Source organism: Lytechinus variegatus, chromosome 15 (assembly GCF_018143015.1).
Source record: "Lytechinus variegatus isolate NC3 chromosome 15, Lvar_3.0, whole genome shotgun sequence".
In the NCBI taxonomy this organism is placed as follows: domain Eukaryota; kingdom Metazoa; phylum Echinodermata; class Echinoidea; order Temnopleuroida; family Toxopneustidae; genus Lytechinus; species Lytechinus variegatus.
The window spans coordinates 7,795,078-7,812,834 of NC_054754.1; the positions used below are offsets into that span (position 1 = coordinate 7,795,078).

Below are 17,757 nucleotides of genomic sequence, written 5' to 3' on the forward strand. Positions count from 1 at the left end.
TACTTTTCACATTGAAATGTAATACATGTAGTCTAAATATGATTATGAGAAATGCAGAAAATACATTAAATGTCATAGTACCATATTCTAATGCAATGAAATATTTAAGCTGAGCCAGTGCAATTATTTTTTTTTTTACAAATTGGTGATAATAATAATGCACAAAAAAATGAAAAGATAGATGCTTCTTAACATCTTGATGAGATGAAAACAATGATATAAAGTAAGCTTACGTTTCAAAAAGCTGCCCAGCGTTGCTTGCTGTGATATTGTTATTTTCTCCTGAACCAGTAAGAATAAATTCATCTTCTGAGAATACTTCTGTCACGGTGCTTAGAGAGTTGACGAGGAAAGATGGGATACACCGATCCAAATCTGAATAGAGAACTCAAATGTGTCATCATTTCCATCAGAATATGTTTTGAAGTCTGATTTTGTTTTCAAGAAATGATGAGATAAAACTATTCCAGATTTTCATACAAGATAAAAATACAATACCCCAAAATAATCAAAAGAAGTTTAAACACAAAGAAGGTATAAACCCCAACCTAGGTTAAAGGGCTAGTCCACCCCAGAAAAATATTGATTTGAATAAATACAGAAAAATCTAACTAGCACAACATGGTAAAGTTTCGCTTATTTTTCACAAAACAGTGACATGCACAACTCAGTGTCATGCAAATGAGTCGTTTGATGCTGTCCATCACTATTTCTTTTGTTTTTTATTGTTTGAATTACACAATATTTCATTTTCATTTTTTACAGATTTGACAATAAGGACCAACCTGACTGAACCATATAGCATTAAACAATGCTAATTCCACATGTCAAGGGAGGAACTATTCATTGTTTTACCTGACAATGAGGAGAAAATTTGAATATTTCACATATCACATAATAAAATACAAAAGAAATAGTGAGTGGATGATGTCACCAGTCTCCTCATTTGCATATGGACCAGGATGTGCACATAACTGTTTTGTGACATTAACCTTAACTTTAAAATGTCTTAACTGTCTTATATCACATCCGATTTTGATGAAAATCACAGTGTTATGCTTGTTGGATTTTTCTCTTTTTATTCAAATCAAATTTGAGTCAGGGTGGACTTGTCCTTTAAAGCCTCTATGCAAACTACATATGGTCCAATTCAAGCGTTTCATGATACTTGCATGCAAGTTCACCCTTAATGTCATATCATTCCTTCACATTGATCTTGAGAGATTGGTCAACCAACAAAAGTTTGTACAAAATATATTCTGGGATTCAGGCAGAGAGCACCGGAGCATTACATGAAGATACAGATATGGTGAGGATGGCAATGTTAAATACTTACAAGGAGATTGTGGAATCACATATGAAGCACACTTTTGATCTTCAAACATCTTTGCTAATCCATCTGAGCCTTCCTGCAATTACAAAAAAAAATCAACATAATGTACGATCTGTTTATAATCAGGGTATCACTGACACTCATGACATAAGTCATATATTTATTGACAGTCTCTACTACAACACAGGTTCAACGATGTAGCTAGCCAATAGCAACTGCACATGCAAGTCCTGTGTTTATGCATTAATTGATTTTTACACCCCCCCCCCCCGCCATGCATTTTTAATATCAGCACTGTGCATTTTGAGTGCACCACTTGATGTCTTTCTCAATACAGTGAGAAGGCGTTTTTTGTGCCACAATAGAAAGCGGATGTGATCTCTTTGCCTATGCAATCCAAGGAAATTCGGAGGGGGTTTATCAAATTTTTCACTACAAACTCATGCTGCCAACCTTTTTTATAAAACAAATAATGCACAGCTTTAAATTTGTGAGGTAAATGATAATGCAGGAATTTTGAATTTCCACAATACCTTGCAAAAGCACTTGCCGCAAAGCAAATTGTGAATACCCTCAAGTTTTTAAGAGTTCTCAACTTACGTATTGTCCACCCGAAAGGAGGTATTCTGCTTGAGGGTCGAAGTCATAGTCACAGATGAAGTTATCCCAGTTGATGAGAGATACATCTAATGGTAGATTATCGGCTATGCTGAGTGCTACTGATGTATAAGGTGCCGCCGTATAGTTCGGACATGACGACACACAGATCTAGAAAAGGAATGATCAATTGCATATTGGTAGCTTAATGAAGTTTGAATAAAAAATATGATATCACATGTCTAACTCACTCCCCCCCAAAAAAAAAAATCATCAACTTTAGTGCTTATTACATCAGACCAACTTTACTAAGTGCTTTATATGTTAAAAAAAATACCAACATCTACAACAACAGCACAATGCAACAACAATACCTATTCAAATTCTTCAAAAAAACAATTAAATATTAGCATAAAATAGAATAAGAATAATGAAATTGACATAAACAAGAGATTTTTAATACCTGTGTAGTAGCACACTTGATGTTGAGAAGAGTGGAATAACTCAGGCAATCAAGGAAATTGAAGAAGTACAAATAGGGCTTGTCCCTGTGTAATAGATTTAGTCAACAAAACATTTAATTAAATTTATTTGTCAATTGTACTTATCTTGATATAATATTTTAGGAGAATAATCTGAAAATTTGAAAAAACTTCATAACAGATTTGTAAAAGTTTTACCTCCACATAGAACATATCTTAGAATAATTTAAAAAACAATGATAATAATGAAGAATCTCTCAGCAATATTATTTATTCATGAAGTGAACTAATTTTTTTAACTTTCCACTTAATTTGTCAGTGATGATATCCGTGATGATATCACAACCATTTGCACTTGTCCATCAACATTCACTTTTCTATACCTGAAAATTTAACGAACCATAAAAAGTGATGAATTCAATTCAAAATAAGGTAAAGGACAAAAGAAAAAATTGCTTGTTCTTTGTAGATATATGTTTGTTGTGCAATAAAACAAAATGGTTCCAGCAGTGTACCCTGTGGTACCACTACTTACGTGACTGTATCTGAGTAGCCACAGATATTTCCCAGAGTGTCTGTTGGTTTGATGAGGGTCAGAGGATTACCCTGGGTCCAAGCTGAAAGAAGAAGAAAAGGGGGGCTTTTGAACATGATGTCAAGCGTGATACACATTTGTCTTGGGTTATATTTAGCATATACATGTACATGTAGGACTCGATAAGTTGCATTCTCAGAATTTAACTGGGATTTAACTCCAGACTAAGCAAAAAATTCAATCCAGATTTTTAAGGAATAGTTGGTTTCATCTTCCTAAATATGAATAAAAAGAAAATATGTACAAGAAAATTCATTGAAATTAATAATTGACTAATTGTTTTCTTCTCATTTCACAACAAATTTGATTTTTGAGATACATTTTTACTGCAGGATTGACATAATCTTTCTTTGGTGACTTTGTTCGAACTCCATAAAAGTGTGGTCTATTAACCTACAGGTAGAGTTTAATCTAATTTTGCAGTCATCACTGTAGGGTGTACTTAAAGGGGAATCCAGCCTTGGCCATAGAATGTTGTGTTGGGAAGGAGAAAAATGAATTAAACAGAATGGTGAAAGTTTGAAAGAAATCGGACAAGCAATAAGAAAAATATAGCTGCTTTAAAATTGAGATCACTAATACCATGTAGATTTCAAATTGGCAACTGGGTAAGTAAATTATGACAAGGGGCAAGGACAACTTTCCCTTAGGGCATGTACTTTATTGTCAGGGATTTGTGGTTTTCTCCTAAGTACCCATTTCCCTGGGGCAGTAATCTAAATATAACCCATTGTAGTATATTGTTTAATGTCCTCATGAAAGAAAAATATAATTTGAAATAAAACTTTTGGGAAAAATGACATTTTAGCCATAATAGTATTGGAGTACATGGAAGAGTAGTCCTTGCCTTACATCACTATGACATCACATAAGCGGCCAATTTGAAGTCTCCATGGGTACAGTGATTACCAATATTTACAACTTTAAAAAATTCATAACTTTCTTGTTATTTGTCCAATGTTGTTCAAACTTTCACCTATCAACTTGTCTGATTTTTCTTTTTCTTATAAAAACAAGGTTTCATTTGGGTTGGATTCCCCTTTAATGAATAAGGAAATAAATGAAATGAAATGTACCATCATAACTACTAAATGCTCCTTTATTTGCCCCCACCCTCCCCTTTGCCTGGAAACATTTCAATCCACTATTCGATTAGGATCTTCTGAAGTTGGATATGTTTTTTTTCAATCTTTCAAAATTTCTTCAACGGATTATCATGCACCTGCTAATCTTTTCCAACCCTGCAGTCTGAATTATGAATACAACATCCATGCACTTACCAAGGTAACCCACCACAAACAGACCAGCGAAACATGCTAGAAAGAGAATACAACATATCACATCGGTACAGCCCCTGCAAAAAAAATGAAAGTGAATGGAAAGTTGCTTTTAAGCTGGCCATATCTTTGGGTAAAGTTTGAATATTGTAAAGTATATCATTTTAACAAATGCTTAAAGAATTTTCATCATTGTCATTATTTCAAAAGAAATTGAAATATCAGTATAAGATATATAAACATGTAGTGTATAATATTGGCACATCAAGCTTTATATCAGATGTATATTAAACATTAGATGAAATGAAATATGTATTACACATACATTTTAGATTTAACAATTATAAAAGACTTCTTTGAAAAAAATATATTGCAAATGCCTACCATTTGTTCATCAATAGATTTGGAAATATGAAATTGGTAAGACTTTACATACTGTATAAAGCACCCCTTTCCAGTAATGCCTTTTTTTTACAATATATGTCATTTGAGCATAATATTATATGTTGCAGTTACATGTACATGTGTACATTTTTTTTTCTATTCCATGTGTGCTGTGTGATTTTTTTAACAAAATGATGTTATTAGTGAAACTGTCTGAAATCATGGGAATTCATCCAAATCCTCCGCATTCATCACAATAGTGTCACTTTCCTTGCCATGCAAATGACAATTCTGGTACATGCATGTAATTTACATTTTAAAAATTGGCTATTGCACTCAAACATGTAAAATTAAAGCCTTGCAACTAGGAAACATGGGAAGGAACTGTTTTCCACAGCCTTTTTTCCATGCATACTGTACAGCACATTAGAGCCACTAGTACTGTATGCAAAAATTTAAAAAAATGAAGAACTGCAATCACCCATGGCAAGGTCTGACATTTTTTTATTTTGAAAGTGCATGTATATCTCTACCTGATTAAAGAAGCCATATGTAATATCTAAATGTATCCCAGGATGTGCAATTGCATTGTCCCTCCAATGATAAAAGGATGGCGACAACACATACACATGGCTTTCAAATATCGCATGTGAAAGATTGTACATTGGAAAAGGAAGGGTATAATCACTAGATAAATATGAGACCTTGACATATGAACACAAATTTCAAAATAATTTCTGGTGAAAATCCAAGTTTCCAACCCCAAACCATTACTTACCTATTTTCTATTGGTCCTTTAAATGTTGGGTCATATTTGGATGGATGGCCTGTCATTGTAGAACAAGAAAAGAAGAATTAAATGTGAGTTTGCAAAACAAAGAGGGACTTGTATATATATATATATATATATTTAACAACATTTTAAAAAATACATAAACAATGAAATGAGAGGTTCTGAATATTTGTATATAATGGAAATCCTGATTGTTTCAAAAGATAAAAACAGAGGGAGGGAAGAATATATATTAATAAAAAAATATCAAATGGAATAAAGAAAGTGAAATAAGGGAGAGAAAAAAAAAGAAAGCAAGTAAAACAAACAATTTACATGTATGAAGTAATACAATACCATGCCTGTACATTTATGTTTAAAAATCCCACCACACATACAGGTATGCACTTGACTGAATCATTTCACAAAAATATATATTCCAAAGTGCACAATTCTACAAGTCTAGTTCAAGTATTCTCTTGTCTAGACTCAACCTTTAAATGTATGTTTAGGCAATTTATGTATCATCATGTACAGTTGACGCACGGATAAAAAATACATGTACATGTACATACAGAAGGGAAAAAAATATGTCTATATGGTACATAATTAGACAGGATATCAGATATAATCTTGACATATAAGATTACAAATATTTAGCCTAAGGAGATCTCACTGATCTGTCACTTTTAGGATATGTTTCATTATCTCACTGAAAATGACAGTCATTAGGCTCACTGCTTTTCCCACAATGTTGCAAGCTATAGGTATTTGTGCTAATATGTGTTTACCACAATGTCAGTGATAAGACTGTGCTAGGTACATGTACCATATGGTTCTACTTTTTATTGCTTTTTTGTTGTTTTTTGTTGGCATTGATATGATATGTCACAGCTCCTTTTATATTTTCAAGATTTTTAAGTTTTATTTCTTGTATCTAAAAACTAAAATGGATTAATATGCTAATTCTACATGGTATGAAAACAACATAAACCATGGTTTACACATACATGTGCATGTACATGTAGATTCAAAACCATTGCGAGTTCCGGGAAATGAGTCTAACAAAAGAATTTGCTAACCCCCCAGTAGATCTGAAACTGTCATCATAAAGTTTAATAGGAATTAGGATTTTTTTTCATTTTTAACCCTACATTATACTGTACTGTACGATATAAGCATTTCATATTAATATTTTTATACCCTGTGACCTCTCAATAGATCATCACAAGCTATTGATTTAACATTAATACTTAATGAATTAGGAAGCTTGGAAAAAGCAGTCGGTGCTATAGTACAATATGCTGTGAGTACTGTGTACATGTACATGTTTCACCCGAGTCTATCACATTTATATTCACATTTTTCTCTCTCACACTCTGTCTGTTTCTCTCTCTCTCTACTCTCTAGTTAACATCTCTAATGTACCACAGGCTTGTTTTATGCTAAACATAACATGCAATACATGGTTGTTTATTTCCCCAATTTTCCATCGGAGCTCTGCTCCATTCAGCCAATCATTGCTTATCCTCCCAGCACCAGACGTACATGGAGATAAATATTACAGTGTAACCCATGGCTTTATTTTGTTCCAGTCAATGGGCAGCCATAGAGTGCCTGCCTATACCAGGGGGCTGAATGACACTGTCCCATCATCGGCATTGTGTATGAGGAAGAACCTATTGTGAGAGTAGCTTGGGGTTGCCTAGCAACAGAGTAACAGGTTGTGTTCTGAATAGGGGAAGCTGACGGCATGTGCTTGACAATGCATAGCAATTAGGATCGAGCAAGAAGACTGAGTAGGAATTAATGCATCAGAAATTATTTGTTTTTTTTTCTAGTTCATGATGCAAACATAATGGAATAATAAAGACCATGATGCGCTGACATACGTGTATCACAGGCTAACACAATTCTCTATCCTCATTTATCAGGTTTATGATAATAATGGGTAGAACATTTACAGGGATGGGGATACATGTACATGTACATGTAAATATTGACAGAAATTTATTACATATTCTGCATATAAATGTAAATTTAATGCCTATATACATGTAGATATGAAGTCAAGGGTTGACAGAGATGACAGGCTAATAATGTACATGTAGATGAAAGTGCTTCACATCAAGGCTGCACAATCATTAGCACACAATCCTGACAAACGTGGCTTGTTATGAGAAAGCCAATTAATTGGCAAACATGGAAGGCAGTGTCAGCTGAAATGATGGAGTATATAAATTCCTCAGGCATATAATGAGATTACCCAGACCTGTAATGTACATGTACAGTGTAGGCTGTAATGAGAAAATGTATGATAATACAGACTTAATGCAACTGGTCTAACCAATATACTACTCCATTTTCCATTTATTATGCAAATTATAGGCAGATAATAGTGTAAAAACCTACAGGTACTCTTGAATTTAACTTAATTTTCAAATCATTGTAAAAATTATATTTCCATTGTTCATACAGCCAGAGATTCAATAAATAAATGCAGGCAATTTTTAATCACAAAGTAAATGCTATACACTAAGTTCCCTAACTATAAAGAAACCATAATACTAAATAAAACATAAATCATAATACACAGGTTTGTACAAGAACACATTTTGAAATACCATGTACATGTATTTTATCCACTTTTCCAGCAAGATCACTGTCAGAATATGGTATTCAATGTAAAGAAATACTATTGAAAATGAGTATTAGTCTTCATTTAACAAGTAGGGGAAGGCGGGGTAAGTTGTGACAGTTTTTGCTTTTTGCATGTTAGAATTGATATGATTAATAATCTTGTCGAAATAAGTACCTTGCCTTGAAATTTAATTCTTCTGAAATATTTTCCACCTATATATAACTTTCTATCCCCACACTGAAAGTCATCATGACCTTTGAAAAAAACGATGTCAAATGGCTCAACTTGCCCCATATATGGGGTAAGTTTGAGCCACCTTCTGGGGTAAGTTGAGCCACAAAAACTATGTACAAAATGTATGAGGGGAGAACCAGCATGTCAATTTTTTGTTTAAAGTGTTTTCACTTGCTAATTCTCTATAGATACAAACATTCTTTAAAAGGAAAAGAGCAGTCATGTAAATTTGCTCCTTTCAGCCAGCATTTCAATCGATTTTTATGGTTTGTTTGTTTTTAAGATACATTACCATAGGAATTACCATGGCTCAACTTGCCCCATGCTGTTTGGCTCAACTTACCCCAGTCCGAACTTCGTGCGATAATTTTGTATCCACACATTTATTATGCATCCATCATATAAAAGACTATGACAAGAATGAAGATCCATACCTGGACTAATAATGTTGTTATCATGTCTTTATTATATTTAAAGACGTGTGTGTTTATAAAGCACTTATCTATTTCACGCTCTTTTTTACTTTTTTGGCTGAAATTCATATTTTTCCCTCTAAAAAACTGCTTTTTTGTTTCAAGTTGAAAACAATGTGGTGGGGTTAGGGGTTATGCTATGGGTCATCAATACATGACACCACCACAATATCTGAATCATTCATTATTGGCCTGGGGCTGGTGGCTCAACTTGCCCCTATGCTCAACTTACCCCGCCTTCCCCTACATGTAAACCCTTGAAATTAAAACACATTTGGGTGAAAAAATAAGCAAGAGAAATGCTCCTGGCAGTCTAGCCTGCATTACACAACTGATACACTTTATAATTTATTTCAATTTCTGACATTTGATCTTCATCCAATATTCTGAAATTTTACTCATTAAACTGCCAAAATATTATACTCCTTTATATACAAGCTTCATGTGATATGAACAAAAGATGAATATATTGATTGAAACAAATAATACTTGAAAAAAAAAATTCATTGACCTCATGTCATTTCGATATCCACTATTAACCATCTCAAACAAATTTCATTATTTTTTTATTTATCTATTCTAGATAAATCTTTTTATTGCAAACATTGTATGCGGGCATGCAAGGATCCGATGACCGGGGTAATAATATATCTGTAAAGCGCTTAAAGACGTCGTTCCGATGTGTTAAGTGCTATACAAATGCGGAATATTATTTATTTATCTATCTATCTATTTCTGTATTTATTCATTATTTTTTTTTTTTTTGGGGGGGGTAAATGTAGAACTCAAACCCTATTAAATATACTTTGACTTAATAGACACAGTAACCTGACATACATATAATAATTGCTAGTAAGTTTCACAGAACGGGGACAAATAATTTCAAAATTTTCTCGAAAACACACATTCCATATCCTTTGGTTAAGTTTTATGTTTATCCCATAACCTTGTAAAAGTTTATAGATCCTAAATGATGACCTTTCATGAATTTAGGTCACATGATTAAGGTCAAATGCTTTGACCTTAATCATGTGACCTAAATTCATGTCAATTGATTATTGACATATATCCATCTATAATAACAAACAATGTAGATCTTATACTGTTGGAAAAGCAGGAAAAATAATGGAATTCCATTTTTTGGCAACGTTTTTAACAGATCTATAGTACATGTAGGCCTATAGATGCTCACTGAGTGGCCTACTTATATCATCTCTTTTTTTTTCATTTAACTATTATAAAATAAAATATAAATTTTAATTCTTTTTTTGCGCCAAGAATATCAATATTCAGCTACTGTAGTGCGCAAGTTCATCATTACTGTGACTTAATACAAGGAATATATCCTTAAATCCTTTCATCAGCTCACAGTTATTACATACATGTACATGTACATACATGTAGACATGCATTCGTAAACTAACTTTGAAATCATTTACTTTTAACATTTTTAATCCCCCTTTCAATGATTTTCAGTGTCTTTGCTTGTCTTTCCATAATTATTAAAATGATTTTGCTCCTGAAATACCCCACTGGCTTTAAAGGTCCTTTTTAAAAACCACCCCTTTACAAGTAATTGCTATCTTGAGAGTAAATTTAATCATATTGTTTTCATCCCCCCCCCAAAAAAAACCCCAACATGTATGTATATGCCTGCTCCTTTTTCTCCCCTCATTCTTCATTTGATCTACTTGGAAAATTAAAAAGGTAAGACTGCCCCCCCCCCCTCCTCCACTCCAGAACTGCCTCTTCATTGGGCATCAGGCATAGGTTTCAAACTGTGTCACTTCAAGCCCTATACAATGAAGATGATCCGGCTATGAAACACTAACTGGAAGGATCCCTTGATGATTGAAAAGAAAGTGAATAAATGGAATACATGTACAATATGCAGCGCAACTATTTATAAAGGGCAAGTCACATTGGCTGCTTACAGAATTTGTAAACAAAGTAGAATACAGGTATGGTGACTTCTATACTTTTAACATACGTTTACAGTTCAAAGTAAATATTATTAGCAAGTTTATGATGAGAAACACATACTTATAAAACTTTGGACTTCACTAAAAATTTGATTGTATTATACATTTGAGTTTAATGGCACAGAATAATTCATTTGTTGTACCAAAGGAGCACAAGCTGCACTGTGCTCCTTTCTACGCTGTAATTTACATTTTATGCTTAAAGGATGAGTCCACGCCGACAAAAAGTTGATTTGAATAAAAAGAGAAAAATCCAACACGCATAACACTGAATTTTTCATCCAAATTGGATGTAAAATACGAAAGTAATGACATTTTAAAATTTTGCTCAATTTTACAAAACAGTAATATGCACATGAAGGGAAGGAACTGATGACATCAGTCATTCATTATTTTTTTTGTATAATTATTATATGAAATATCATAATTTTCTCCTCATTGTCATGTGAACCAAAGTTTCATTTCTCCCTAAACATGTAGATTTACGGTTCAGTCAAGGTTCTCAATTGTCAAATCGGTAAAAAATAAAATAATGTACAATTCAAACAGTAAAAATCAAATGAAATAGTGATTGAGGGACATGATTGAGTCTTATTTTGCATGTGACTAAATTGTGGATGTAACTATTTTGTTAAAAAGATAAAGGAAAACTTCAAAATATCATAACTTTCTTATGTTACATCCGATTACAGATTTTGATGAAATTTTCAGCATTATGTTTGTTTGATTTTTGTCTGATTTAAATCAACATTTTTCTGAGGTGGACTTGACCTTTAAATAGACAATGGAGTTTCCTGAATTTTCAGATTAATTCTAAAGAAGGCTGGCTTATCAAACTAGAATCTTCAGATTAAGAAAAATCTGGCTGATGGATAACAGCTATTAAAACAATACCAATAAATTTACCATTACGGAGTAGATAGAAACACAAATACAAAGAATGGAAGAAATTGCCAGCTTTGCTACTTCATAATTTAATGTAGAAAAGTGGTAATCAAACTATTAAAAAAAGTAATGTATTTGTATACTTTGAGCTATGGCCGGTCATTTCTGTTCAATGGTACAATAGGTAAAATAAATAAATAAAAAGAATAAACATGTATAATGAAACTAAAAGGAAAATATTGATAATTTAACTAAACTGAAAAAAAAGCCTTCCTTGAAAAAAAATATATATTAGAGCAATATTTCAGGCAGTCAAACAGAATTGAAGAAAGTAATCACATGGACATGTATGCCCAAAATCAATTCATAACGTCATACACAATTTGGTATTTCCTGAAATATAGTTTACACAGTGTTATCAATTAAATAGTTTCAAGCAAGTCCTAAACTCTGAATAGATCTACATTAGATTTCAAAAATTTGTTTTAATCATTGACACATGTACCGGTACCTCAGGCTTGGGCTTGAAGAAATTATATAAACTAAATTAGGATATAGATCTAGACCTAGTACAATGTGAGATATAATATTAAATTGAATTTGCATAAGCCTCAGAAACAACACACAGTTGATACATTCTTTTTTTCCAAGCATTCTGTGAACCATAGATCTACATGTAAAAAGATTATCTATCATTCCAAACAATTTAGTACTAACTGCCAAGCTAATATTATATTCATAATCATACAAGACACCCCAGAATGATAAAAAGTAGTCTAACATTAGACCTAACGTCAGACTCGAGTCTAGGTCTAAGAAATGGAAACTAATCAAGATCTAACTTAATCTAATCCCTTTTACTATTAGTAGAATAGATCTAAAAATGAATTATAATTTTGATGGGTAGCTAATAAAGATGAAGGAAATGAAGATGAGGATGTGGTAGGGGGTGGAGATGATGAAGACGATTGATGGCCTTATTTTACTGCCTGGGCCTGGTCTGGCTTGCCTTTGTCCTTTGATTTGATGTCATGATGATTGACTAGGTTTTAATATGTAAATATCAAGTCAACGAAAACGTCCAAAAACTATATTTGAAACAAAAACTTTCATTCAACCCAAGCATCATTTTACAGACTCTAATGTCTCATGAAACACATTAAAAACTCCCAAATTGAGATCGAAGTGGGAGTTCACATCGCTCTGCTAAATACCCACCGGAGCGCTGCGAGTATTGCATGCCGAACCCTCTGGGGTAGCATAGGACGCTGCGACACTAGCAACCGCCTAGGACGGGCGCATTAAAAAGTGAAACTGGCCGACACTCCTCGCTCAGATTTTTGAATAAACTCACCATATTTAGAATCTTCTTCGTCTGTCAGCTTTTCTCCATCCTCCACCTTATTCTTTTTACCCATCTCTTAAACTACACACAATATTGTATGGCTGTAGTTGTGTTATAAATCCAGAATTAAAGTTAGAATCTTGGGAATCTTTGCGGCTGTGTTATACGTGAATCGTCAACTTTCTCGCGATCTCCTGCTTCGATTTGCGCATGTGTAAACCGATCGATGACGTCAAAGCAAAAAACTTTTTGTTGTGGAAGAATGAGGGGTAATAGAAGGATTCGAGGGGTACAATGGGACCCCATACGAGGTAATCAATACTCAGCGTTAAAAAGATAATAACGCGAGATCAATTCAGCAATTCGATTTGTTATCACGCAAGGGCAAGGGCAAGATCCGTTTGTATGTCTTCACGTTCCAGAAACCGTCTTCAACTTAGGATACGGCACGAAAATATGGGGACGGGACAACTCGGACCACGGGACATCTCGGACCGCGGGCCGAGTTGTCCCACCCAGTACGAGATTTTTTTTCCACAAGTTTGCGTCTATTTTTCCGTCATTTCGAAATTTCTTGTAAAGATTTTTTAGAGATATGGTCTGATGGTAATGTTCTTCACATTTTATTACTTTTTTTTCGCTGAAATAAAAAAAAGTGTAATTTTAGGCGTTTTTCGACAGCTCGCGATTCCCATAGGCGAGCGTGTATTAACTGTGTCGGTGCTCGGCTCGGCCCCGCTCAATAACTGACTTGATTTTGTGATCATTTCTCCTCAAAGTACCACTTTTATCGCAGAAGATGGACTTTGTTGTATTCCATTACCTCCATTTTCTCATCACAAGGATAAAATTTGGTGTATTTGCACGATTTTGATCAAGTTTTTCACCTTTTTCTCTCTGGTCGCAAGAAGCGAACAACCGATGAACGGTCCGCTGCTCTTCATCGTAATTCTCCGTAGCTCGGCCGCCTAAACTGGCGGGGTGGGATTTAGCCCGAATCCACAATGGAAGTGGGCGTGCAGTCAAAGAGCTGAGCTTGACTGAGTGAGAGAGAGAGTGAATTAGAGTTTGAAGCTTGGCAGTGTCGTATAGGCTCTGCCTTTTTTTTGTAAATATATATTTTTCAATTTTTTCTATATTGATTTTCCCTGGTTTCGAGCTCTAAGATTGTAATGATATAATTATGCTTCAATTTCTTTGACTGAGTGTGACTGTGGTGTGGATGTTTGAGTTGCTCAAAAATAAGTTACGTGGGTGGGGGCTCGGGGCGATTTCACTCTTGCCCCCGAAATGCGAAAAAAATATATTCGGGATTTCGGGGTGTAGCTGTGTGGGCATGCCGGGCTGAGGCTAGCCATCAATAATTTTTTTTTTTTTTGGAGAGGGGGGGGCTTAATTTTTCACTTTAAATTGATCATTTTTAGGCCTTTTTTTCCATTTTATTTTTAATATTGAATTTCCGTGGTGTAGAGTTGAGTTTTAAGTTGCAATAATCAATATGCTTTAATTTCTTTGACTTTGAATGTGACTGTGGTGTGGATGTTTGAGTCGAACAAAAAATACTTTTACGTGGGTGGGGGCTCGGGGCGATTTCACTCCTGCCCCCTAAATGCGAAAAATATTCGGGATGTAGCTGTGTGGGCATGCCGGGCTGAGGGTAGCCCTCAATAAAAAAATGTTGGGGTTTTTTTTTGGGGGGGGCTTAATTTTTCACTTTAAATTTATTATTTTTAGGCCTATTTTTTGTACATTTTATTTTTCATATTGAGTTTCCCTGGTGTAGAGAGTTGAGTTTTAAGTTGCAATAATTAATATGCTTCAGTTTCTTTGATTTTGAGTGTGACTGTGGTGTGGATGTTTGAGCCGAACAAAAAATATGTGGATGGGGGCTCCGAGCATTTTCACTCCTGCCCCCGAAATGTGAAAATGTTCTAGGTGTATCTGTGTGGGCATGCCAATTTCATTTTTAATTTTTATATTGAGTTTCCTTTGTGTAGAGAGCAGAGTTTTGGATATAGGGTAAAAGGGACGACGATGTGAGGGATGGCGATGATAGCATACCGGCGATAACGAGGGGTGGGCCTTGATGAGAGGGACGAGGAGGTGAGAGATGGTGATGATAAGAGGGATGAGGATCTTTGATGACTCTTGATGAGGGGGGGGGGGGTGATGAGAGGGACAAAGGGAAAGAGATGGAGATGAGGATGTGAGGGATGGCGATGATAAGGGGTGGGCCTTGATGATGAGAGGAAAGACTGAGGTGCATGAGGGATATAAATAAGAGAGATGCATGACTCTTGATAAGAGGGGTGCATGAGATGGTGAGAAGGACGAGGATGTGAGGGGTGATTATGGGAGGAAATCGGGGGGGGGGGACGTGTCCCCCTACCAAAAATAGGGGGACACAATACCAAATATCCACCCTACTATTTTTCTTCATGGAGAACAAAATAATGAATCATTCACAATTGAAATGATACATTGTGTTTAGGACTAAATGACCTTTTATTATTGAAAACCCCCTCTTTTTTCTTGTCAATTGTTTTGGGGTTAAAAATTACCCTACATTTGGGCGATAACCTTTTTTTAATATTTGTCAAATTTTGCAGCCTGTGGTCCCCTCTACCTTTGCGGACAGTTTTGCGCCCAAGGGGATGATGATAGGGACGAGGATGATGGGGAGGGATGGGGATAAGGTGAATAGCCGGCAGAGATAGATTTAAGAAGAAAAATCCGTCCCACGAATGCCGCCATGTAGATTCCGTCCCACATAACCCCAAAATATGGCTTGATTTTTGTTCAAAATCATGTCATGTGATGAAAAATCATATTAGGCCCTACAAGTATTTTGGTAAGAAAATAGGGGTAATCCTTTTTTCCAATTATAAATAAATTAAATTCTTCATTCAATAAAAATGACGAATTTATGATTTTAAATTTAATTTCTTTTACATAGCATGTGGTTTTTCTTTTTGATTAAATTCATTTTATTGCTTTATATTTCATCACTGTGCATGTCATGATTTTTGTCTCACCTGGATGGCAGAGTGAGACTATAGGCGCCGCTTTTCCGACGGCAGCATCAACATCAAATCTTAATGCTGTCATTTAATAACCGAAGGTTATTAAATGACAGCATAACTTATATCACTGAACATCCTGCAGCGAGGGTTCCAGGTCACATTATCAAGGTCAAGGGTCATGTAAGGTCAATGAACTTTGGCCACATTGGGGGTATTTGTTGAATTACCATCATATCTCTTTAAGTGTATTGGTATATTTCATAAGACATGGAAATAAGAGTAACCCAGTATCACTGAACATCTTGTGCGAGTTGTATATAGTAGTTTTCAAAGTCAGCACTACTGTTATATTGAATCATGTGATGCAGGTGAGACCGCCAGAGGCATTCCACTTGTTTTATTGTAGAGACTATACTCTTTCTCGAGAAAAAGAAATAATAAATCATTTAAAGGGATGCTCCGGGATGAAAATATTTATATATGAATAATGTAGACATAGCAACATTCACATATCAAAGTGCTTATTTCATAAAAATCTGATAACAAATAGCGGGGTTATTGAATTCAACTTTAAAAAATTAATCTAATTTCACATAATAAAATACAAAGAACAAGTGAGGATATGACATCATGTATGAGGTTGCTGATTAAATATCCATGAAGAAACGCCAGACCTGTTTCACCAGAAAAATACAAATCATTCTTTAAAATGCAGCGATAATATTGTTTTTCCTTATCCGATTTTGATCAAATTTTTATTGTTTCTTTGCTCAAATCATATCATTATCAGCCTCGGGTTCCCCATTGTCACTTATATATAGCTCATTAATCTTGCCACAATTTGGTCCAGTTGTTCAAATTATCTAGTAAATACAATATATGTTATTAATTGCAGAAGCTTGTCTTAAGAGTCATTGAGAAGGTGATCATACCTGCAACTTGCATGATTAATGTAAATATATACCAAAAGTCAACAATTTTCTAACTGGTACACCTTAAATGATTTCATCCATACATGATACAAGGAACTAGAAAATGTAGATTGGAAAACAACACTAGGGCAACTTAGTGTTAGATGCAAAGTTCACTTTCTAGAATGGGTGAAACAAAAACAACATCACTCCAAAGGAACTGCAAAAATTATTTGATAAAAACCAAACCCTCTTCATAGTTGCTATTTGCAATATTGTATTGACGACTCTTCTCCTGTTTTTAAAACCCAGACAAGAATGACTTGTTGTTACCCCCCCCCCCCTCCTTGTACCTGTTATTTCTTTGTATTTTCCCTCTTTTTCTTTGTTTTTTTTCTATTGATCAATGTTTCAGTGTTGGGTATTGTCTTTTTTTATTCCAGTAATAGAATATAAATTTAATTGAAATGAGAGTGATGAACATAATGGGAAAGGGAGACAATGATAAGATAAGAATGGAGATAAAATATGATTTGAAAATATTACAATTTACAGAATATAACATATTATTTTCTATTTATTCAAAGTTCATAATTCATTTTTATTCAGGTTTGCATTTTAAATTCAAACAAGTTAATTAGATGATGCATTTTGGAACAATACTAAATTAAATACATTTTACTTGAATAAACAATAATTGGTAAAAATGCAAAACATAAAACTTATTTAATTTGGTATTCTTTCCTCCTGTAAAAATTAAAACTAAATAATATGGACATAAGTTCTAGTGGCGAATCGAGGGAGGGGGCACATTCGCCCCCCT

The 17,757-nt window shown here is 34.2% G+C and overlaps 1 protein-coding gene across 2 annotated transcripts in view; it reads right to left on the reverse strand.

Annotated features, from left to right (window-relative positions):
* The window catches only part of LOC121429244 (choline transporter-like protein 2), a 31,536-nt gene extending 18,331 nt beyond the window's left edge, over positions 1-13,205 (reverse strand). Inside the window, exons 1-8 of one of the 2 annotated variants that reach the window (XM_041626211.1) lie at positions 13,010-13,205; positions 5,447-5,495; positions 4,288-4,361; positions 2,948-3,029; positions 2,394-2,478; positions 1,934-2,101; positions 1,337-1,409; positions 234-375 (exon numbers count right to left, since the gene is read on the reverse strand). In XM_041626211.1, the coding sequence (XP_041482145.1) occupies positions 234-375; positions 1,337-1,409; positions 1,934-2,101; positions 2,394-2,478; positions 2,948-3,029; positions 4,288-4,361; positions 5,447-5,495; positions 13,010-13,073 (737 nt within the window). In that variant the 5' untranslated portion in view covers positions 13,074-13,205. The remainder of the gene's footprint in view (positions 1-233; positions 376-1,336; positions 1,410-1,933; positions 2,102-2,393; positions 2,479-2,947; positions 3,030-4,287; positions 4,362-5,446; positions 5,496-13,009) is intronic. The other variant, XM_041626210.1, reaches the window with a different exon arrangement.
* Positions 13,206-17,757: the final 4,552 nt, after the last annotated feature.